Below are 25,848 nucleotides of genomic sequence, written 5' to 3' on the forward strand. Positions count from 1 at the left end.
TCAGCTAACTTGAATAAAATACGGAGGGGCAGGTAAGTCTCGCCCCCCATAATTGATTACATGATGTGGTACAGGCGCACACCATTGAGCTTTGACTTGATGATTTGAGAAGTGTGCAATCCCAAATTAAGGATTCACAGTTGCTGCTCAGAGTGATACCTTGAAGCCTAACCTTGTATAAAAGTAAGATTTCTGTTTCATTCACAATAGATTTATTAACTTCCTCAAGCTTTGTCATATTCTGTTATTGCAGCAACATCAAATGCAAATGATCAGCAGAAAAATATTAATTTATTTAAAAAGATTTCTAGGGCACCCCCAGGACAGTGTCCTCTGGGTGGCTTGCAAAATTAAAACAAAAGGAACTGTATGTCTCTTGAAGTTGCTGAACTACTGAGTGTGTTCTTGCTATACTAATTAGTGTCAGTTCAAATAGATCTAAGCATCTCTTCAAGACAAAGGTATTATTTATTTTGGGGTAGTGTACATTTAGCTAAAACCAACTTACATGTTTTACATTTATATTCTGCCTTTTCCCCAAGGAGCTGAAGGTGGCATGCAAGGTCTTCTTTTCCCTCTCCACTTTTTCCCTCACAACAATTGTGTGAGGTAGGTTTGGCTGAGAGAGAGCAGCTGGCCCACAACAGGCTTCATGATCGAGTGGGCATTTGAATCTTAACTTCTAGTCTTAGTCCAGAATTTTAACCATATTAGCAGTATAGTTCAGGTGTATGGAATCTTGGGCCCAGGGGCCAAATGCATCCCTCTTGACTTGGCTCTTGGGACTCTACCCTGGCCAAACACCCTCTTTGGTCCTTCTCCGCACTCTCCTCTAGTGATTTTTCTTTGCTGGAACGTGTCATTGAACTGAGAAAACAACTCTTTCTGGCCAGGATGGAGACTGATGTTTGTGTGTGGCCATGCCTACCACTGGCACATGGCCCTTGGAATGTTTGCCATAATGTGGCCCTTTGAATGGAAAAGGTTCCCTACCCTTGGCATAAACAAATATCCTAGACCACAGTGCTAAATAAAGTTCTGAAGAATCTACAGATTACCCAGAACAGTGTTTCTGAAACAGTTGACCAGGATCAGCCAGTGGGTCTCAGTGCCACTGGATGAAACAAACAGGTAATTTTTGGGGGGTAGGGTTACGGTACAAGTTGAGTCTGAAAGGAGAATGGGAGAAGAAATTGTAGGAGATGGGTAAAATACTTTGAGATGCACGTAGGGATGGGGGGGGGGGAGAGAGAGACAAAAGAAAAAGCATTCTCCTACTCTGAATCAGACTTTGGATTGGCAAACTTTGCCCCAAATGTAGAGGTTGTACCTTATCTCCAGGGCAGATGTCTGTACTGAGCTTAAGGAAAGCTGAGCTATAGAACTCCTTGCTACAAGGAAAGTGCCACGGCAAAGAATTTAGCAATATCCAGAGATGGATTAGATAGCATGATGTCAGTAACGGGCCAGCTGATTGTACCAAAGTCGTCTTCCATTGTGTGATGATGCACCTCAGGAATTTCCAGCCATCTCAGGTTTTGCCTTGAGGGTAGAAAGCTTGATAATTCGTGATCTATCATTTTAAAACTCAGTATGACACAGTCAACAAGATCATATAACTCATTAGTCACACTAATGACTTGAGTTTTGGAATTCCTTTCCCCTTTCAAAGGGAATAATTTTCTTTGGAGATAGAATAAGGCAAGTCGGACCCACATTTTTTAAAAAATAGAATACCTTTTTGTATTTTTGCACTTTCACTCAAGCTTGATGATATCCCCCTTTTTTGTGGATAGTATAGTTTTGACTACATAATAAGGATCAAAAACTTGAGTTTTAGGGAACTTTCTCCCAGATTCTCCTCTTTAGAATCTTTTTTGTTTTACCTTTAGTAAAAGGGTTCCTTATCACTAGATCGGCTTCAAGGGAAAGCGCAAAATAGGCTGTTGGAAATGGATGAAAATATATTCAAGATTTTTCTCAAATTCTAAAAGTTATTGGGGAGAAGGATCTGGTATGAAGGCTGTTGAACTGCATCTGTTTTCCTTGATGCTTTTGAAGTGTGTGTCTCTTGTCTATTTGCAAGGGGCTGTGGTTGTATTCAGCAGCACTGTAAGAATGTGAACAGATGCCTGGTCTGCTTACTGGCAGCTGTCTTAGCAATCTTTCAGAAGTAAAAACTGTTTTGTTTCTTAGGAAGATTTCTGGGAGCTTGGAAATGCAAATATTAAATCACCGTGGTTTGAGGTGGAGAAGATTTCCTTCCACCAGCTGGAACTGAGTAAAATGCAGTTAAGGGAACTGATTCTGTTTTCTACATTTCATATCTGCTTTTGTAAGCCACCCCTTTATAGCCCAACGGGAAGTAGTTCATTTTTTTTCAGCATTTTTGCATTGGTATAATCCCTTGACATGAATATAAATAGGGTGTCTTGCCCCGAGTGTCTCCTAAAGATATTACAGAGTAAATCAGCAAGTTCTCCTCTTACTGTGGTTGCCAAGGAAGCTGTAAAGAAACGCCTGGCATTTTGCAGCAGTAGTTGTCCCTGCACTCAAGTAAAAGCAGGAATGGAGTGTGAGATGTAGTAAAGCAAACAGTTTTCTCTAAGTTTTGTCCTTTGCTTAAGATTGATGAGCTCTTCAAGAGTTCATACACATCATAGGAGCAATATACACTGTAAAATTGAAATGAGTGCCAGTTCTTTCCCCTTATTCCAGTTGGTACACTGTAATACAAATTATTGCTGATCTTCTTCCAGCTGATGGAATACACAGCCATGACTCTTTAGGTGGTGTGCACAATCTGCTTCACTTAAATGTTTATGAACTATATAATCTGCCAAAGTGCATAGACAGTTCACATTCCCCCTCAGCCTTCAGTGGATTAAAGTATTATTCTCTAGAATGGCATCATGTTTCATGTACAAGGCAAAAGCCTGCTCTAAATAAGCTTGCGAGCACCTCCAATCTAAGATCGAAGCTCATATGTTTGCTACAAGAAAGCATTGGCATTCAGGGAAGTTTTTAATGTGTGATGTTGTATTGTGTTTTTACTGTTTTTTGTTGGAAAATGCCCAGAGTGGCTGGGGCAGTCAGATGAGTGACATATAAATAAATTGTTGTTGTTGTAGTGCATAACTCTGGGTCTCTGCCGCATTCTACTCTTTTTGGACCTGGCAAATGATATTTCATGAATCCATTTAAAAGCTGGTTAGCACTTTGAGCTTTCAGCAATTTCACTGTAAGCTCCTTAATTTTTATTTCTTAATGGTCTCACACTTGGAACCAAACACCTTCTATGCTGAGTATGTTTTGTGAGCACTCATGATTCAGAAGGGAATATGAACATTTCATATGAGTTGGTTGCTAGCTGTCAGGGTCACCATAGCAAGAAAGGAATATAACCTTTTCAAATAAAGTTCAGATTAATTGGGGATGGGAGGGTGGTTTTGAGCTCTTCAAATGGCTTATTTGCATTGGTAGCTTAGCAGTTAGTGCTGAATTGAAATTGATGTTAGCATCCATCTGTCTTGAGAAATAATGCCGAGTGTGCCTCTGGGGGTGAAGTCAAACCATTGTGTTAGCAGCACCAAGTGACCACCTTAGGGAGCAAGCCTGGGCAGTGTGTATGGGGGTCCTGGACTGCCCAGGCAACAAAACCCCCTCTTGGCCTCGCTGATGGTGGTCCAAAAGAAAGCAGAGCAATATGTTTGGCACCAGCTTGGCTGCAGGAGTTGCCATAAGGAAGCATATAAGGCACCATCCAATTGTCTTAGGGACTCCAGTCTGGATTTGTGTAGGGTTTCCTCCTTAGCTTTTTCTTCTCCTGAAAAACAGTGGAGGTTTAGGATCAGGTTTTTTTCTCCTAGATGGGCTTCCTTCCCAGCTTGATGAGCCCCAGCTACCTCTTGAGGTGAAATAACGTTGCATTTATTTATTATATTTTACATGTTACAAATTTACAAAACATAAATAAAATTATCACAATTGCACAGTGTATAAACAGAATGGGTAATACTGTAGTCTTAATAGAATTTAATTTAACATGCTGAGGGTCACTTCTTGCTCTGTGCTGCTGCTGCTGCTCCTTCATCCTCCTCTGCATTTGCCTTGGCTGCCACCTCCTCGTCCTCTCTGCTGTCATTTGTGGAGAGGCCCACTGACACTTCCTTAGAGCAGGAGAGAGGAGTTGGGGTCGCCCACTGCAGTGGTGGCCAGAGGGTTCACTCTGAGGTTCACCCCACAAGCCTAAAGTGACACTGCCTACTTTAATCAAACATAGAGAGTTCCAAGTGGGGGCGGGGGTTATAGGCTTAGTTTAGAAACGCTTTCAGTTAGCTGCTGAAAAGGATGTGGAAGGGAAATGGTTCAGACCTGCTATCAGATGCAAAAGCACTCAGCGCAGGATATAAACTCTTGTGTGGCCTGGTGGTGATGCAGGCGATTGGAAAGAGTGGGAAGTGGGGATGTGGGCTGGATGCAAGATGGATTGTTACCTAGAAGCTTAAAGTAGCAGGAACTGGTAGCCCCATACCAGTTTACACACATATCAGAGCACAAACAGAATTTTGAGTTGGGGCAGTGTGTATAAACTTCAACAATGAAAATATTTTAAAACAATGTTTTAAAAGAAAGTGGGTTTTGGGAAGCTAGCATTAGACTCGTTTCAGCTTTAACGATTTTAGTTGAGTTGTTACATTCTCTTCAACATGAAAGCTATGATACTTGACAGCAGCCTTTCAGCATTACATTCTAGCAGGCTTCTTGAGTAACTACTTTCAGCATACCTTAAGTTCCTCTCGTATACTTTCATCTGGTTACAATGGGTGTTTTCACTTCCGATTCAAACGGTTCATGCAGTACTAATTTGACCCACCCTTCAGTGGCTTCACTTGATTGCTGCACTGTTCTGGCAGTAAGATTATTTTTAATGCTTTTCTAAAATGAAGGCAATATAGAAATGTGTACTTCATACCTCAAAGATATATACTTGTAGACTAGTCCAGACAAGCTAATGCCATAATAAATGTGTTAATCTTCATAGTACCAGAAGATTCTTTTGTTTTTTCTGCAACACACTAAAACAACTTGCCTCTCTGGAAATTATTTCTGAATGTGTCTGTGATGTTCAAAGTTGTTTGATCTATATTTCTTCTAAAGCGACTTGATCCCAGTTTATATTGTAACTTTTTGCAAACTTTGGTGCTCAGGATATGATACAAACATGCTTGTATGTTGTCATCTTGCAGAATTACTTTAAGTTTACTTGTGTAATACTGGTGTCACTTGAATAGTTAACAAATGATTGCCTTGTAGTTATGAAAGCAATTTTTAAAAAGTTCTGTCTTCCACTTATTTCAATCTTTAGGAAATCAAAACTTTCACAATCATAAAAAGGCCACACAAAAGTTGGGTTTTATATTACCATAACCAGTGTTAGAAACTGGGATAGAAAAACTAGAAGCCAAATGGCTTCTGGGACCTGGGTTGTGGGTGCCAAAAGAATGTAGTCGCCACTGGGGGGGTGGAGGGTCAGAAACACTTTTTATTATTTTGATAAGCTTTAATTAATGGTGCAATTCATGTAAGTGCCACATTGTTGATATCACACTTTAAACATTTTACATGTTTAATTTGGTGTTTTCAAAACACTATTTATTGTTAAACTCCTTAACATATTGTCTATTCTTAACATATACTTTGAGGCTTCAAAGCACATACGTTTCACTAATCCTTGAGTGTCAGCCAGGCGCAAAAAATGGCACCCAGGCTTTTTGAGGTGCTCACGAATGGAGAATCTTAAGGCGCAAAATGTTCCTGGTGCCCTGCTAATTTCAAACCCTAACAGCCCAAACAGCTTTAGTTGGTGCCTCTTAACACAGCGTGGAGGACCAGATCAAGAATAATTTTTCAGTTAAATGGGGCAGCTAACTTGTATCAGCACCTTCTATAAGCACATAATTGCAACATGATTTGCATATATATCATATTCATATTGTGTGTATGCATAGCTATGGGTATACTCAGCTTCATTATCATTGTCCCTATTTCTGCATAGAAAAATGTCTAAAGATACACATAAGATAATACCTTTTCCTGCAGATATGCTACTCAGAATTTATTTCTGTTTTGTTCTCACAATTTCTAGTATATTTTAATACCACACTATGATTTGTAAGCATACATTGAGAGAGTATGTAAAATATACCTTGTGTCACTAACTCTATGGATTGTGAGGGTAATTAAAGTACATTCAGATTCAGAAGAAACTGATCCATGTTATGTGCACTTCAGTAAAAACGCGTTCAGTATAAACGTGTTCAGTATAAACGGTTTACGCTGAATTCTTCAAATCCTTAAAAGGATTTTTTCTTGGAATCTCATTTTTTGGAAGCAGTGTTGGTACAATCTGTTGGTTGTAAGAAATAGGGACAAGCCATGCAACTGACAGTATAGTTGTTAGTGATAAATTTAGGTGTACGTGAATGAAAACGTCGGTAAATGTGAATTTCTGCATTTTACTGGATCAGAGTCTGTTTGTGTGGTCCCCATGTTTTTATGCTTTCATTATTTGCAAAGGACTGTGGTGCTGCAGGAGTTGTTGAGCAACAGGCCCCGTTTTCATACTCTGTGGATTTTTTTATCAACCTGCTAAAATGCATTGTAACTTCCTCTCCCCGCTGTCTACAGCAGAATACGGAAACCTTGCTGCCTGAGGCCACTTCTGCAATTGCAAGAGTTAAGAATTGGGTGGGGATGACAGGGCTTCTCTCCTACACACTAATGTTCTGGAGCTAAAAGAAAAGAAAATGAAGAGAAAAATATGCTCTGCATTGTGGCATGTCAGAGTAACCTCTTCCGCACTTAATTCTTTGTCTGCCTCATTGCAGTGCTACAGTTGAAGCTCCAGCAGCGACGAACACGTGAGGAGCTGGTTAGCCAAGGGATCATGCCTCGTAAGTATAACTTGTTTAAACTTCTTCTTTCTCTTTGAATACACAATGTCTTTTTTTGAGATGAGAAAGAGCTTTGAAACATCTGCCCTTCCAAGATCCATTCCACTTCAGTCCCCATGTACGGTGTGTGGAGCCTTGTGCCATTTTTAATTTCTAGGACTGGTACCCTAGCATCTATTTTCTGGAAGTTGGTTGCTGCACAGAGTAAGATGTGACTGTATTACTTGATAAAGAAGGACTTACGGGAAGATGTTGCCATGCTAGAAACATGTGAAACACTGGGTGCATGGTAGTCATTTTCTTAGCATGCTTCCTGCCATTGAGCTAGGAGTGTGGCTGCACACATGCTTAGTAGTACCCTGGCTATAAAATGTTCATGCAACAAAGATTTTTTTCTGCATTTGCTACTGTTTAGAATTACACTGTAACCTTTAGACAGCAGGTTTTGTTGCATGGTGACAAGTGCTGCAATAGCTTGTTCATTAGGTGTGGCTCAAGTCAATGATGAAACAAATATATGCAGGGCTAAGGAACACTTTGAAAATAACTTTTTAGTGTATGAAAAGTTATGATCAAATAGACAAATGCATCAGGAGAAGTAACATGAGGGCTGGTAGAAAAGCAGTTGAATTATTTTTGCATGCTCTGTAGTGTATTTGCCTTGAAGCCTTTACAAAGGTGTTGGCTCTGCTAAGAATTGTGCAAGCATCGGCTCAGTGTACCAATATCATGTTGCTGTTTTGCTACAAAAGTACTAGACAACTCATTTTGGGTTAGAAGGATTTTCTTTGTTCCTGTTATAAGCAGCATCCAGATATATCAACATTTTATTTTGCAAGTCCTAGCTGTTGCAATAACAACTGGGACTTTATGTGAAGCTGGCCTGTAAACATTTTTGTCTGTTGATTAGTTGGAAGTACACAGTTGTTTCTGGGGGAAGTTCCTGGCTCTCTAAAAGCTGAAAAGCAAATAAAGAGGAGTTTGGAGGGTCCTTTCTTGCACATATATTTTCCTGTATCTCGATACTAGTAAATTATTCCGTTCACTTTTGGTTTCTGTTCTTCATGTTGAGACATATGATTTTAGTTGGCATGTTTATAAAATTTGTCAAATTCTAAAAAAATGTTCCATGATTCTCTGCTTGCTTTGTGCCTTTTGTGAGCAAAGGGGTTTCAAACAGAACCCAGTGTAAAGGGACTCTTAACAGACTCCCCAGTGCCTCATGCTGACCTGTTCAGCATCTTTAATTTCAGTATTGACAACCATAGTAAAATGTGCAGCAACAATTGCATGCTGAATGACTGTTTTCCAAGTGACTTTCTTTATAATGGATTTGATAAGTTTTCGGATACTTTTGAAGTGTTACAGCAGCTAATTGGGCTATTTCCGTTGCTGCCTCTGTAATTCCAATAGGCAGGAGTCTGGGTTCTGTATGCATGCTGGCTTGCTTTGTGGGCAATGGCACTAGATGTAAACAAATTTAAGAGCAATCAGGTGTTTTGAATAGGTGTATTATAAGCAGAAAACTAATATAAAACTTGATCTTTTCAGTATAAACAGACATATTTGGCAAGCCGATTGGTGAATGTTATTCCTCTAGTGCAGAGAGAGTCTAAAAAACTTGTCAAGGATAGATTGATAGCAAATAGAATACCATTAGTTGAAAATGTATTATTTCAGAACTAGGGTTAGCTCACCTTTCCCTTTCTTCACTGCCATCCTCATGTCTCATTTGTGGGCCTGCCATTCAATTTTAAAACACTTCCAGTCAATTAACCATCAGTTTTACTTTATTTATTGATAAGTTAAGCTTGCACACGAATAAATTCTAGATTTAGAATGTTAATGGACACTTTTAAATGTTCAGGCATACTCTCCAGGATTTTTTTTAAAACAGAAAGGAAAACACATACAACTCTGATACATTGGATAGATCAGAAGAAATATTTGTTCTAGACCAAATAATTATATTGTTGCATCAGGGGTGTGTGTGTGTGTGTGTGTGTGTGTGTGTTTAAATGGAAGAGAGGGGATGTGGAAGAAAAGAAGTAGGTTTCAGTTCATAGTGTTTTAATAAGATATATCTAATTTTCATTTTAAATGTCAGTGTGCAGCTATTTTTTGTATATTGAAATTTGAGAGATGAAGGTGTCTGTGAGGAAGCAACTCCAAAGTGCTGGGGATTTCCCTTTCTAGCAGTGGGTGGAGCTGTTGGGGTCCCACAGCCTGCCTGCCTGCCCTTCCCCAGACTATTGTGCTTCAGTGAGAAGCAGCAAGAGGGGCTTCTAGGAACCCAGTACCCATCCTTTTCTGCCTCCCACCCCCAACCTGGTCTTCCCTACTGGTTGGCCAGGCTTTTGACTGGAGGAGCAGGCAGCAGTATCACCAGTGCCTTCCACTTTGATGACAGCAAGCAAAACCTTGGCTTTAGATCTCTGCCAGGAGTCCACACAACCCTTGTCATCCCTTCTTATGATATGTAGTCATTGCTAGATCAATGAAGTGCCATATCTATTCAAAATAATTATATTTTATCCCACCATTCCTTCAGTGAGCTCAAAGCAACGTACATAAATTTATCTTCACCACAACCCTTTGAGAGGTAGGATAGGCTGAGAAAGTGTAACTGGCTTACAGTCATGCAGTGAGCTTTATGGTTGAGTGGAGGTTGATTAAAAACTTTGATTGACTACTTGGGTTCATTAGTTAGTTCTTATTTCAGTCCTACTTATTTGCATTCTTTTGTGTTTATTGACTACACTTTATCAGGCACAGGTCTCTTGGCTGCTAGGGTTTACCTGTAGCATAGATGTTGGACTACTACTCCCATCATTCCCCATAATTTTTCTTTGGGTGTGTGTGTGTACATTTTTCCAATTATTGTCGTAGATACACAGAGTAAGCATTCTGTGTAGTATGCTGTGATTCAAACTATAAAACACTTCATACTGTACTTTTAATCTATTATTAGTTAAATGCCCATCACTCTGATAATACAGAGGGCCTTGTTAATGGAGGCCAGTCCTCCTGTTGTTATGGTTAGCAGGTTGGTTTAGGCCCCTGGTGCAGTGCTTTATTTTTGGAAACCATTTTGGGATAAAGTGTAGGGGCACAAGGAGGTAGTTGAGATGGAGGCCTGGCTTGTTCCAGTGTCACAGTGATTCCAGTGACAGGGATGAGGGTCAGGTTTTATCCCCTACCCCCCGTTATGTTCCAGAGTGAAACCAGATTAGAAACTTCAGTGATTAAGTGGTATATAAATAGCTTAAATATATGCATACATACTTTGTTCTAATGAAAGCATTGGAGAACTGAACTAGCCCATGTTTGCATAGTTCAGCCCTGATTCTCCATCTTGGTGTGTTAAAACCGTAGAGATTGACTATTGCTAATCTTAATAGAAATTTAGAATCAAGGCACCTTTGCTGATTCTAGTATAGAATAGTGGCTGCCATAATAGTAGAAATGCATAAATTGTCCTCCATCCTTGCCTCTGTGCACGTTCAGTGTAAGTATATTCAGGTATGTTATAATGACACTCCTTGACCTTGCTTTTGAGGGAAGCCATGCTTGATCCTTCTGGGTTTCTCTTCCAAAAATTGCTTACATAAAACAAGCACATGATAAACAAACAATAAAGGCTTTAATCACAAGAGTGAGAAGAAAGAGGACTGAATTTACATTATGAGGTCTGGTATCTTGCCTTATTAATAGTATGGCCTGACCATAATGCCAGTGTGCAGTTCAGAGAGATTCTAGAAGTTGTTCATTTTAACTTGGCAGTGTTGCAAATTAGAGAAACCACAAAAGGCCAGACGCTTCTGCTTGTTGTGTCCTCCAATCCCATTCATTCAGATTATATGAGTATTTTGTTAAACTTCCTTAATTTAAACAGTTCAGTATGTATAAGGCAAGGCTGAGGGCTGCATATTCTAGATATATAGTTCATTTATGAACTTACTCAACTTGTGAAATGCCTAGGGAGGAGAGGGATTGCAGTCAAGGACCTTCTAGGTCCCATTTTACTCACTTAAATGGGTCCTATCTTTGCATTTTTGGGCATTCTTCCTAGAACAGATTTGAGGTCAGAGCAGTTTGTTCCAAAACAGATCTGCATTTGAGGTTGGAGCAGAAAAAAATAGGAAGCTTTTACATTTATTTTTCTCAAGTACACTTAAGCTTGCTTAAATACCCATTCAAAACAACCCATCTCCTTTTAGAATAATGCAAGCTGTTGGCTGTACTTTTACTTCTTATACTTTTTAAACTAGTGGAATTAAAACCACATTGTGTGCCTTCATTAACTTTCTTGGTATGCTAATAGTGAAATATTATTTTGCCCTGAGTAAACTTGTAAAATGTGATGGGCTTTGTCAAGACTGGGAGCTAGTAAACCTGCATATACTCTACAGTTGAGCATTTCCTAATGCATTGTGGCTATCTCAAGCCGCTAACTTAAAAGCACCATTTCTGGATGAAGTTAACATTTTCATTTCTTGAAGGCCAGCATACAGTGGTACCTCGGGTTAAGAACGTAATTCGTTCTGAAGGTCCGTTCTTAACCTGAAACTGTTCTTAACCTGAGGTACCACTTTAGCTAGTAGAGCCTCCTGCTGCCACCGCACTGTGGCGGCGTGATTTCTCTTCCCATCCTGAAGCAAAGTTCTTAACCCGAGGTACTATTTCTGGGTTAGCGGAGTCTGTAACCTGAAGCGTCTGTGACCTGAAGCATCTGTAACCCGAGGTACCACTGTATATGCCACACACAACTCAACTAGAATATCAAGGATAAAACCATAGCTCAGTGGTACGTGTTTTATATGCAGGCACCCAGGCTTATTCCCAATATCTCCATGTAGGGCTTGGAAAAAGCTGTGTCTGAAATGCTGGAGAGCCTCTACCACCAGCCATTGTAGTTCAAGGATGGGAAACCCTTTTCAGCCCAAGGGCTGCACTGTTTTCATGGGCAAAATTGGGACTTTTCCATTTGTACAGCATGACAGTCTACATTCCAGCTACATGAAAATCAGAAGTGTCTACTGGGCTGGTAAGAGATGGGTCCTAGGGTGAGTCTCAAGCATTGGCTAGAGAGATCGGGGGGGGGGGGTTACAGTGGTCCCTTGGTTCTGATTCTCCTCCCCCCTTCCAATTGTAGACAGATACTGAATAGATTGATCAGTGTACGACAGATTTTTATATTTGTTGTATCTGCATTGAGGTTTACTGGCCAATTTCTGCTGGTGCTTGCTGCCAAGCTCCTCCTCTAAGTTATCTGGCATGCACAAGGAGGCTTGTGGGAGAGACAAGGGTTTCTCTAATTTGTGCTGCATTATGAAGAAAGTAAGAAATGGGAGGGGCCTCTCCCACACTTCTATTATCCAAACACCTGGTCAAACTAGAGTAGACCTTGCCTTTCCCTTGAGTCTTTTGATACTTGAAGAGAGCTTGAGGGAAAGGCAGGATTCTCATCCTTTGTGGTATTTTGGGAACAATGAGGAACCATAGGAATCTTTCTCTACTCCTTCACAATCTCTGACTTAAAAGGAAGTGAAAGAAGATCAGCCTTTCCCTTGAGCCTTCTGGCAAGTGGAAAAGAGACTGGTCTTATTTGCACTGAAATTTGAATGTGAACAAGTGCAAGAGGGTACAGCTGTTTTCTAGCTGCTCCCAATGACAGCAAAAAGGGAGGCTGAGAGAGAAATATTAGATACTGTTGGGCATCCTACTTTCATATTTTGAAATTTCCACATGCATTTGGTAGAGAACTTGTGCCATGTAGTAGTTAATGAGACCAGACGAATCTGGGTTCAAATCCCCATTCAGCAATGTAGCTTACTGGACTAGTCACTGTCTCTTAGCCCAACCCTACTTCATAGGGTTGTTGTGAGAATTAGCTGACAACTCACATTGAGAAGGGTTTGGGGTTGTTTTTTGAGGAATAAAAAATAGTATAGCATATAGGCTACAAAACAGAAACTTTGCAACACCATTATTAGCCACTTCATGCTTTTAAATGTAGAATAAAGCAGATACCAGAATTTTTTTCCAGTGGGAACATTGTCTTGATACATTTTTCTTTTAAACACTAGCTCAGGAGTGGGAAATATATGTCCCTAAGGCCCAGTTAGGCCTTCCAGACCTTATCATTTCGCCTGCAAGGCATATCCACTTGGCATCATATTAATTAGGCCTTTGGCTAATTAAACAGTCTTTGGCTTTTTATGTATTTTTGCGTTTTTATATTGTAAAACGCCTTGTGATCCTCTCTGATGAAGGGCCGCATAGAAAATGAATGAATGAATGACACCAGGCATGTCCCTAGACTTGAAAAAGGGGTTTGCACACAGACACCATCTGGAAAGACGTTGCAATGTTTCAAAATGTTGTGTACCACATGGGTCACCTGGTACTATTGTGATGTTAGGGGATTGAGTGGTGTGTGTGGTCTTGCCCACCTGTTACATGGCGCACAAGGGTGGAGGGATATGAATCTGGCCTGCTGGCTGGATTCAGTTCCCCACCCCTGCCCTAGTTACCACTTCATGCACTATGTTTTACCTTGATGCCCTAATTGTGAAGCTTACCTAAGTGTTGAGAAAAAGACACCCAGAACCCATACAGAGAAGAACCATCACTAGAATTGTACCATACTTTAATTGTGTGTCCACGACTAGCACTGCCTCCTCTACAAAAAACATTAGGTGTAGTGGCCTCCACAACAGTTTTATATATAAGGCTAAAAAAAGACTACTGCATGTTTCAAGTGCAGTTATCTTCCAAGACAGAAATGTCCATATTGTAGCGCATGTTTAATAAAATTATGTGGTGAAACCACAGGAGACATCTGCCCTGTGCCTTCCATTATGCATTTTGCAGGTTGTTGGATACTGTCAACACTTCCAAACCACCAAGCAGGAAGGAAATCCACAGAAATTGATTGTGAAAATATAGCCTTGCAAGCACAGTGGTCTTGTGGTTAGTGCTTTACATAGACCTCTGCCTCTCTCTCCTTGTTGTGAGACAAGCAGGATGGAGAGGGCATTGCTGCAGGAACCCGATCCTTGACTCCTTGTGCTGCTCTGTAGTGCCCCTTTGTGATCAGTGTAGGAATGACATTGATGGAACCCTGTCAACAAGAATTTGAAAAGACTATAAAGATTTGTTGTTGTTGTTTAGTCGTTTAGTCATGTCCGACTCTTCGTGACCCCATGGACCAGAGCATGCCAGGCACTCCTGTCTTCCACTACCTCCCGCAGTTTGGTCAGACTAATGTTTGTAGCTTCGAGAACACTGTCCAACCATCTCGTCCTCTGTCGTCCCCTTCTTCTTGTGCCCTCCATCTTTCCCAGCATCAGGGTCTTTTCCAGGGAGTCTTCTCTTCTCATGAGGTGGCCAAAGTATTGGAGCCTCAGCTTCACGCTCTGTCCTTCCAGTGAGCACTCAGGGCTGATTTCCTTCAGAATGGAGAGGTTTGATCTTCTTTCAGTCCATGGGACTCTCAAGAGTCTCCTCCAGCACCATAATTCAAAAGCATCAATTCTTCGGCGATCAGCCTTCCTTATGGTTCAGCTCTCACTTCCATACATCACTACTGGGAAAACCATGGCTTTAACTACATGGACCTTTGTTGATAAGGTGATGTCTCTGCTTTTAATGATCCTGTCTAGGCTTGCCATCACCTTTCTCCCAAGGAGCAGGTGTCTTTTAATTTCGTGACTGCTGTCACCTATTTGTAACCGATCTATAAAGATTACCTATCTTTTAACTTTACTCACATTTGTCCCTGGCATCAAATGACAATATTTTTTCAAGTTACCAGCTTGGGGTATTGCAGAAATAATAGACTTGTCTTTCATACATGATCCTAAATCATGCTTCAGAGTTATAGCAATGAGCTGCAGTGAGTTCTCACCACTTCTCAGGAGCCGTGATGAAGAGTGTAGAAAGCTTTTGGTTCCCTTTAAATTAACCACAGATTGTTGCAATGTCCAAACCTAGATACACTGACCCAATTCACATGTAACACTAAACCAAACAATGATATACCATTATGAGGATGAACTGCGGCAAACCTTGGCCTCATGTGTTCTCCCCTCCTTCCACAAGGAAGAGATCAGAAGCTTCCATGTTAGATTAACCACAGTTCAGCATTATGTCTGAACCCTTAACTATGGTTTGTTGAAAAAAACCCAGCTTCTTAAACTATGAAGATGTCTTGTTTTAAGAAACTGTAATTAAGATTTGTAATTAAGAATTACGCATAAGTTTGTTGGGTCTGAAATGAAATGAAATGGCAAGCTGTGGTCAGTCTAAAATGGAAGCAAAAGTATTCTGCCTGAATGCAGCCAGTTTGTATTTTAATCATTAAGCTTGCTCAGTAGAATTCCTTCTGATTTGTGGGATTAGTAAGAAGTCTAACATAGAAAGGAATGTTTCTATTTTGGGATTAGTTAATAACTATGAAAAACTATTGTACAAGTACTTAAAACATATTTTAAAGAGGATTACAACTAGTTAATGTTATCGACTGGTAGGTCAAGGGAGCTCAGAGTAAATATACTGGAGAGAGAGAGAGTAAATGGTACATTGCTGTAGTCTAGTTGAAGCTGACTTTCTGGTCCATGATGCTAGAATGATTGCAAATGACTTCTTGTTTTTGCAACCAATATAGTGGTCAATAAGATGAACAATCTGAACCAGCAATATACAGCATTAAGTTGAATTAGTGTTCTGTGGTTGTATGAAGCTTTTTTAAAGTGGTGCTATGTTCAGAATGCAGTAGTCCGCTTTAACCAAATCCTTGCAGAACACAAAACAGAGCTATCAACAGCTTTAACTTTTTCTGGAAGTGCATTATCTACATTTCATGTATAAACTAATCCATTTGTTCCCATGGCTCCTGGTATTTAGTTGGTCATGCTTTCAGCTAAGTTCTGTGTGTGTTTCAAGAGCAGTTAATAAGTAGCAAAAATGAGGAAATGCTATCTAAATGGCTTCGCCTTTTCTCAAAATTTTAATCTGCTAAAAAGGAACATTTCTCTGCCCTGCTTCATTTCCTCACCATTTGAACTAGATGGGAAAGATACTGTAGTTTACTTTAAATGTGAACTACAAAGCTTCCCTGCATAACAAATTATGCCAGACTTAATGAACTATGTGTTCCTGACATACAGGGAACTTCAGGATCTTTGGCAAAGAGAGACATTTGTTTTAATACAAGTTTGCTCTGGTGGAACAGGAAGCTGCCTTCTGTGGAGTCAGACCATTGGTCCATCTAGGTCCACATTGTTTACACCAACTGACAGCATCTTTCTAGTGTTTCCAACAGAAGACATTCCCAGCCCTACCTAGAGATATTGGGGATTGAACCCTGGGACCTTCTGCATCCACTGAGCTATGGTACTTCCAGGTTCAGTCACCATGTCTCAGGGTTGCATGTGCCAACAGTTGCAGGGAGTTAGTTTCATATTTGTGATGACTGAGAGTGCTGCAAGAACAAGGATACAGAGGAAGGAAGGGAAGTTATAAAGCATCATTAAGATAAATTGATCTACTCTCTTCTCTCACTCAGAGGTTGCAAATCTAAAGCACATTTGGGAGAGCTTCAAAAGTTGTTACTTCAATGTCATGCCCTTATGGTGCATCACAAATAGAAGCTATGAGATATACTGTATACGCAAGCCTTTATTTTACTGACTCTCTGGATTGTAGCTAACACTCCTAATTTTAAAAACAGAGAAGGCAGAGGTCTCACTGTTTTGCTGGGGATACTGGCAAGCTACTATAATATCTACAGTGTTTAATATAATTTACTGTTCATTTTATGGTAAATACTTACTCTTCGAGCCTGTGCCATGCTCATGAACAGCCTCTTTGATTGGTTTCACTGTAGTGCAGATCTTCACCTACATCAAGGAGTCTCCAGAGGAATATTTCCCATGCTGCATTTCCCATGCTTTGCTGCAAAACAGGTATATGCACACTGTTTTCAAAGCGCTGAGTAAAGTGATCTATGTTTATTTTCTCCTTGGAAGGCATTGATTGTTTGGGATCCAGTGTGCTGTCTGAGGACAGATTTGCATATGACACTAAAGCTAAACATGCTTTCAGAAATGGTGTATATTCCTCAAAGCAAAATGAAATGGAACTCTTGATGACAAGAAAAAACAAACTCTTTTGCAGCTAAAGCTTTTCTATTGGAAAAATAAACAATGTTCTGAGTCTGTTATTCAGATACAGCCCAACTGCTTAGCAGTAAGAGTATTTTTGGATTTATGAGCATGTGCTTTTACCCTACCATAAATCAAGTGTAAACCCTCTCTGTCGCCTGGGGCCACAGGGCTATGGCAACCTTAATAATAATAATAATAAATTTTATTTATATCCCGCCCTCCCCAGCCGAAGCCGGGCTCAGGGCGGCTAACAACAATAAAACAGTACAAAAGTACAACATAAACAACATTCTAAAATCATTCATTATAAAAATTAATTAATTCAAGCCACTAGCAACCATTGGGCCAGAGCTCTGCGAAGATTGCCGAGGGAGGGAGTTAGGCTGTGCCCTGGCCAAAGGCCTGGTGGAACAGCTCTGTCTTGCAGGCCCTGCGGAAGGATGTCAAGTCCTTACAGCATTATCATATTGTATACTTACAGTGATCTCAGTTCTGGCTACCAATCCTTTTGTAGACAAAATGACATCATCCATTGCACAAGAGGAAGGTTTCAGTAGACTTGGGAGAACCCAAACACTTGGGGGAAACCCCAAGGTTGAACAAAAAATCCCATCAGCTCCAGCCAGCATGGCCAATGGTTAGGGATGATGGGAGTTGAAGTCCAACAACATCTACATTGTAAGCTGTTGTAAGCTCCTATAGATGGGCTTTTATCTACATGAGTAGTGATACCATTAAGTTTCTTTAAAATATTCAACTTATGAGGTTAGTGTGTCTCATTCTTCTTGTTTTACCTAGAACAACACTTGAATATACTGACACCTGGATCTTTTAAGAAAAGAGAACATAATAGAAACATACAACTTGCTTCATGACTTTGAATTGCTTCTCAGCTAGTGCTAAAATAATAATACTCGAGGAATGAAATCTCTTCTGATTTAGCTCCTAAAAAGAGTAGATAATTCTGATTATCTTTCCAGCATCTTCCTTTGTAAAAGCTAGTGGAACTGAGTTGGTTTACCTGTAGTGGCCCTGGTTGTGTTTCAGTTTCTAAATGAGAATAGTCTTAATTGCTGCTGTTAACACTGGGCTTAAATTAAGGTGTAGTTTAAAATCTTGGGTTTTCCCCCTATAGAATATCAGAAGAGCCCTGCTGGGTCAGATTAGTGGCCCATCTAGTTCAGCATCCTGTTGTCACAGTGGCCAACCTATGGGAAGACCACCGTCAGGCTCAGAGGGCAGCAGTACTCTCCCCACTTGCAATTCCCAGCAGCTGATATTTGGAGGCAAACTGCCTCTGAAAACACAGCCTGGGCCATGAGCCTACCACTGAAATACTCAGAGAAAGTCCTGCTCCAAGTACAGTGGTACCTCCGGTTGCGAATGGGATCTGTTCCAGAGGTCCAGTCGGATCCCAAGGTTTCCGCAACCTGAGGACCGCTTCTGCACATGCGTGCGGTGAAACCCGATCAAATACTTCCGGGTTTGCCGCTTTTGCACCCTGAAGTTTAGATAATCAGAGGTACTACTGTACCTCCTTCTCACTTCATCAGATCAAACAGGGATACATTGGTGGTGGCACCAATGTTCCTTGAAAGGGCCCCACTTTAAGTCCTACTGTTAGAATCTGTTCCTTTTCAAGTAAGTTTTTAATTATCTTGATTATCAATAAGTGTGATAGTATGGTTAGGTTTGGCAACTACTCTGGGTTAGAATCAATTTTCAGACTGTTTGCTTGCCAGCACCTTAATGGATGTCCTTTAAGGATCTTTGAAATCTTCAAAATATAGCAAAGGTAGGGTATGGAAAGGAATATTGGCCTATGGCTACTTTTCTGTGTCATGTTGCTGATGCATAGAGGTTGGAGTGAGTGAGGTTCCCAGTGCCTGTGCAGTTACGCATCTAAGACTGGCTATATACAGATTGTTACATGGAACCTAGGGGTTTGCAGAGGTGGCTATGCAACCTCTTTAAATGCTTTCTTTCTACATTGCAGTCCTTGAGGGACTGGGTGCTGTCTTGCTCCATTCCTCCTTGATAGTGGCTAGAAGAAGTGAACAGCTGGGTGCATACACAGCACACATTTAATATGTATATTCTACATAATTGGCAGTACTATATCCCTTGCTCTTATTTTTATGAAGCTTTGATAATTTTCAGGCAGATTCTCTCCTCCATATTGGGAAATAAAGGGTTGTGTTCAATGTACTGTTTATGTAAACATTCTCTCAGCAATCTAGCATGGAATGTTCTCCTCTTCACCTTCCCTGTGCGCTCCCCCTACCAAAATATCTTTTTCATGAGTTCCTGCAACCCTCTGGAGCAGATTTGGGTGGGAGAGGGGGAAATTATGTTGTACAAGCAGAAATCCTTGCACTGATGAGCTGTAGTAGTTGAATACCGCCCCAAAGCATTGAATTAGGGTGGAATGGAATAAGCCTGGAACAATGGTGGGCTTTGAATTGGATCTGCAAAGGCTGTCTTGTGGACCATATCTTGATATTAGTCTTACGGCTTTCAGCAATGATTTCTTTTATGTTTCAATGTTTTTCACAATCCTGAGGGATGGAAGTCTTTTAAAAATGAAAAGCTGAAAATGACAGTCTATTTCTCTAAAGTGTGGGTTACTGCAGTTCATAAACTTGGCTACTTATAGCTACACAATATATTAAGGCCATGCCTAGAAAAGGTCGATCTCCTAACTGACATGGTAGAGTTGTTTGACAGTTCTGGGCCATTTGTTATGTACTTTTTATGTAGCCAAGAAAAATGTACACTGTTTGGTTAGTTTGGATGGAGTCTGATAATACATACTATACCAGTGATCTTTGGTTTCTTCCAAGAGAATCTTGTGGGAGAAGTAGAGACTTGTTCCTTTCAGCATTTTCAGAGGTCAAGAATGGAATTATTTTCTTTGCATTACTGCCAGCATTGGGATGAAGCACAAGCCAAGTGTTTTTCATAGAATACCTGTGAGAAAGAGAATTTCCCTTTGGGGGGATTCAGTTGAAAGATAACAGGCTTCTTAGTTACTCCTTTTCATAATAATAATAATAATAATAATAATAAATAATAATAATAATAACAATAATAATAAACAATAGAATTTCATCACTCAGAATACTAAAAAAGACTTTTGTTGGGGTGTTGCGCTGTGGGTTAAACCACAGAGCCTAGGACTTGCCGATCAGAAGGTCGGCAGTTTGAATCCCCGTGACGGGGTGAGCGCCCGTTGCTCGGTCCCTGCTCCTGCCCACCTAGCAGTTCGAAAGCACGCCAAAGTGCAAGTAGATAAATAGGTACCGCTCTAGCGGGAAGGTAAACGGCGTTTCCGTGCGCTGTTCTGGTTCACCAGAAGCGGCTTAGTCATGCTGGTCACATGACCCGGAAGCTGTATGCCAGTTCCCTTGGCCAATAAAGCAAGATGAGCGCCACAACCCCAGAGTTGGCCACGACTGGACCTAATGGTCAGGGGTCCCTTTACCTTTAACTACTTCTAGATAAATAGCAGGAAAGCTCCTCTCAGTTACTGGTTGTCTTGCTATGGATCACAAAGGTATCATAGGCATCTTGGCACTGGTTACTACTCTACTGTAGGTGATCGGACTTTTCTTTAAACAGGTTGCTGTTGCCACCACCAAATTACCCTTATACCTTGTATTTCTGAATACCTTTGAGACTGAGGAAGCACATAGTGGAAAGCATTCTTTCAGGAGCTTTTCTCAGTTACACTATCCTTAGCTGCAGCACTATTAAGAAGCCTCTCAAAGATGTGTGTGCTGTAAAAAGCATCCTGCGTCTACATGTGCTGACAATGTTTTTACTAGAGGTCTGTTGTGCTCCACACAAAGTTAGTCTTCCATGTGTGTACACACACACAAAATCAGAATAGAGGGACCACCTTAAGAACAGAATTCAATTAACAAAAACCCTTTTGGTTTGACATGTTGTGTTAAGGACTTCCCATGTCCACTCAAGCTCCAAAATGCCAGGAAATTACAGCTATTAAGGACCACACCTTTAACAGATGCATTATTTAGGCAGTATTGATATGGTGTGGTATCATTTTCTGTGATTGGTTCTTGCATGACCACTAACCTGGAGCTGAATGGCTTCTGGTGGTAGATTGGAGGACCTAAGTCCCAGATTTTTCTGCTCACTGTAATAGACCCATGGATTCTATGCAACTGAAGCTACCATTCCACATTACAAGTACTCAGCTGGCAACCAGCACTCTACCACAATGTGCTGAGAAAAGATTTGTTGGCAGACAGCAGTCCTATTAGTCCTAGCCAATGTGAGCTTACTGGAATCTGGCAGAGAAAAAGCCCTGCCAAAGGATTCTTCCAAGGCTTGTACAGTGCTCAGCAGCAGTTGATCAGTGTCCTAAAATAGGGTCTCTCTTGGCAGTTCTTCAGTGGTGAGAAAAGACAGGGAAGGTGTTCATTCTTTATGTTACTCCTTAGATTCTCTACCACTTTTGTATTGGTAGACAAGTGTGCTTGACCTGTCTACCTTGCTCCTGTCTGCACGCGGACCTGCTGTAAATGATCAGATCCTAATGTATGTGGCTGTGTGTAATGTTGGTGTTGACATGTCAGACTTCATGCATCTTGCATGCTCAGTTCTACTTGTGCCGAAGTTTTCAGCTACACTGAGACTTCTTTGGTGAAGTCATATTATCCCTTCATCAAATCTTTCTTGTCCGTGTGCCTTCTGTGACGAACAGTGCGGGGTTGCATTTATTTAAGTGATTTATATAAACCTAGAGTGCCTCTAAGCAATTTGTAAAAATGGCTACATCCTCAGCTGGCTTAGCTTGACAGCATACCAACCAGGGTGTGAATTTAAAATGACAGAGGTAAAGTTTAAAAAGGTAAAGGACCCCTGAATGGTTAAGGCCAGTCAAAGGCTACTATGGGGTTTTTGGCACTCTTCTGGGTCATGTGGCCAGCATGACTAAACCACTTCTGGCGCAGCAGAACACCGTGACAGAAACCAGAGTGCACAGAAGCGCCATTAACCTTCCCGTCGCAGCAGTACCTATTTATCTACTCACACTGGGATGCTTTCGAACTGCTAGGTTGGCAGAAGCTAGGACAGAGCAATGGGAGCTTACTCCATTGTGTGGATTCAAACCATCCTAAATTGATAGAAGATCTGGTCCATATGCTGAAAAAGTCCAGGAAGGAGATGCCTGCAGACAAAGTGTTTCTTCTTTGGGGGTTTGCTGTGTAGCCTTCTCTGAATTGGCACTGAGACAGAGCTGTCTTTATATACAATGGAAAACCAAGTCTCATCGCACAGGAACCAGAATGTCATAAGGTTGCATTGCAACCCACATCCATTGCCAAAATCCTGGTTTGTCTCAATATTGTCCTCTTCACATGCACAGGAATATTTATTACATAGCAAAAGTCCAGACTGCATGCATCATGATTCCAACTTGATCGTCACACCTCACATCTTCTAGTCTTAACCCTGCTTCTTTGTTCTTAGCCTCCATAAACAAAACACACACACACACACACACACACACACACACACCTTTTTCTGGTATGTGGTTGCTAAGAACATGGCTAAGACTTGAACAGTTATCTCCAAGGTTAGTGCTAATGGAACTCCAAGGCTTTATTATGCTAAATTTTTAGACTCTTGACTTTATGAAAGGCTAGAACAGAATTAAGAAGTTTGATACCTGTTTTGAAATCATTATATATAATAAAGAATAAATATATCCTAAGCATATATTTCTCTAACAAGCATTGACTGAATCGGTTGTCAAATTGGCCCTGATGCTTCTGATTTATTGCGGTTGCCAACACAGTAAAACCATGTTGAAACTGCATCTTGTATTATTTAATTGTAACACCTGTACTTTGAATTGGGTGACACTTAAGTAGCATGGTCATGTTTAGAAATGTGTGAGACCAACTCTTGTAATTCCTTCATTGTTATCTTTCCAACAGCTCTGAAAAGTCCAGCTGCATTTCATGAACAGAGAAGGAGCTTGGAACGGGCCAGGGTAAGCCACAAGTTAGCTTCAAGAGAGTTACTGCGTTTGTGATGTATTTTCAAAACTGTTTGCATATTCTTCTAAGTGCTTCTCTGTTGAGCATCTTGCATGTTTCCATTCTGCACACCACCTGTGATAGTTTCTCTTAATTATAAACATATCTGCACCTTTCAGGTACCTTGGACTTTGCTTGATTTTCTCTCTAGCTGAGAGCTTGATAATACAGAAGCTAAGTGGGAAACTGAAAAATAAGGAAACTGAATGTCTCATTTTGGGAGTATTTCAGTTCATTCCCAAAAGAGCCTCTTGTTAGCTGGATGAGAAGTGAATGCACTGGCTGCTGAATTGTTATCTTCTCTTCCTCTTTCTCCTTTAACATTTGTTTAAAGTTAATAGAATTAGAGCCTGGGTAAAATCACTCCAGATTTGCTATACAGTTTGTAAGGTGACTGATGATTCAAGATAAGTAACTGACTTTCCCCAAGTTTCCTGATCAATAGATGTGTTTCTCCCTATACCCAAGCAACCTGAGAATTTAACATACCACAACATAAGACTCTCAAAGTGCTTAGTGCTTTAAGTTCTGTGACCCATTCTGCTTGAGGTTCTCTGATACTGCTTAAATGTTCTGGAATCATTAGCCTGCTGCAATGGCAGGGGTAGTAAAAACCTGTGGGAATGTTATAGCTCGTCATATGCTTAAAAATACAAGATAACTTCCCTGTTAAAAAATCATGTACGTTATTTGCCTCAGTCCTGTCTTCCTACTTGGGTTCAGCATGCTGTTTTCCATATATATTTTTTGCAGACAGAGGACTACCTGAAACGGAAGATCCGGTCCCGGCCAGAGAGATCAGAGTTAGTGAGGATGCACATTCTGGAAGGTATGATTCTTGGCATGCAGTCTTCTCTTGTAAATTTTCACCCTTTATAGATACAACTTTACATTCATGGCTCTTGTATGTTAATCTTATTCAGCTGGGGATGGCTGGCTGGCGGATTGGGCCAGTACTGTTGGTGTGGGTCAGTGCTTTAACGTTGAGCAAAGTACTTTGCTATCAAGGTCCTCCAGGCACACTGTCTGTATTCTTGAATTGCTGTAGGTTTTTGAACAAGTGCTGTGGGTCCCAGCTTCCTCCTTGAGCCCCATGTACTTCTCCAGGAAGAAAAAGCTAACCATCCTCCTCACCTTGTGACTTGGGCAGGGGTGGGGCCTCAGATACATCATAGGCACCAGGGGAAGACTTCAAGGACACCATTGCATCTATGAGCATGGTGCAACCCCTGCATATCATTTAAGATACCTTTTCTTTGGGGGGGGGGGAATCCTGAGTGAATGTGGATGTACAGAAATGGTTGTGAGTAAGGAAAAGTGATGGGTGGCAGGTTAGCAAATTCTCCAGAGAATTATTTCTAAATGTTTTAAGGGATGGCAGTAGAAGCTTAGTGTGCTGTTGGAACAGGATTGGGCAGTTTGTTTGTTTGTTGTTGTCATCATCATCATTGCTACCTGCCCTTCACCAATGGGTCCCAGGGCAAGTCACAAAAATTCTAAATTCATAATTAAGAACAGGTAATATATATCACAGGAACAGGATTATTAGAATGTACTTAGGTATTTTGTTTACACATCACTGACCGTTGTGCATCATTTGCCCAGTTTTCTTTTGGTGGGGGCTTGAGACTTGCAATAAATGGGGGCTAGATTTTTTACAGGCCAATTCGAGCTCTTTCTGAGAAGAAATTAGAGAATTTACTGTGAACTACTAACTTAAAAAAAATAAATCTCCTGACAGTAAAAGAGCAGACCAAACATAACTTCCATTGTATTCAGCTTGCTCTTGATGGAGGGGAGTGTGCTGCCAACAAATAGAACTGCTCTTAGTGGAGGGCATGTATCCATGCAGACGGTGAACTGCCAACTTTGTACTGAGGTCATGTACTTGAGAGGTGATCATATTTTTTGCTGTTCCCCTGAGCAGAGACCTCTGCTGAACCTTCCCTTCAGGCCAAGCAGCTGAAGTTGAAGCGGGCCAGACTGGCCGATGACCTCAATGAGAAGATTGCCCAGCGGCCAGGTCCCATGGAATTGGTGGAGAAGAACATTCTGCCTGTAGAATCAAGCCTGAAGGAAGCTCTCATTGGTAAGGTTGGTGGGGTAGGTGGAGGCCTGCATGTATGTGTTGGGTCCTGTGGCAGTTTGCTAGCACCTCTCACTGTGCCACTGGACCAAGGAAAGTAGTGCATACATGTTACCTTATCCAGTGCATGTGGCAGACTTGAAGCAGAACCCCAGTGTATTAAAAACACTAGTTGATCTCCATGCCTATAAAAGCTGCTGTAGGATGGTTGTCTTCTCTTAGCTTGCACATTCTGCTTTTCTTCCTAAAAAACTATCTACTTGTTTACAGCCATTCATTTGAGTGGTCCTGCTTTGGTAAGCGAGAGGGCTGAGAAGAGAAAAAGAGAAAGCTGGAAGGTTTGGTCTTCTTAAAAACAAGTATGAACAGCTGTGTGGTCTGCTAGTGCCATCCTCTGGCCAGAGGAATCACCATTGTATGGTCTCTTCATCGTAGTCTTCATAGACTATTTTGCTGTAGCATCCTTCAGAGAAGAAAAGGGAAATAGTTTTGAATGAGAAAACGTTAATCTTCTGGGAAGTGTTAGGGAGTAGCAGAAATAAGCCTGACATAAAGCAACTCTA

General features: G+C 40.9%; 1 protein-coding gene across 2 annotated transcripts in view; it reads left to right on the forward strand.

Moving 5' to 3' along the window:
• The window catches only part of MRTFA (myocardin related transcription factor A), a 65,188-nt gene that overhangs the window by 28,193 nt on the left and 11,147 nt on the right, over positions 1 to 25,848 (forward strand). For both annotated transcript variants that reach the window (XM_082241278.1, XM_082241279.1), the window contains exons 2-5: positions 6,891 to 6,956; positions 23,098 to 23,153; positions 23,953 to 24,028; positions 25,127 to 25,288. In XM_082241278.1, the coding sequence (XP_082097404.1) occupies positions 6,950 to 6,956; positions 23,098 to 23,153; positions 23,953 to 24,028; positions 25,127 to 25,288 (301 nt within the window). In that variant the 5' untranslated portion in view covers positions 6,891 to 6,949. The remainder of the gene's footprint in view (positions 1 to 6,890; positions 6,957 to 23,097; positions 23,154 to 23,952; positions 24,029 to 25,126; positions 25,289 to 25,848) is intronic.

Source organism: Podarcis vaucheri (assembly GCF_965113315.1).
Source record: "Podarcis vaucheri genome assembly, chromosome: 10".
NCBI lineage: Eukaryota > Metazoa > Chordata > Lepidosauria > Squamata > Lacertidae > Podarcis > Podarcis vaucheri.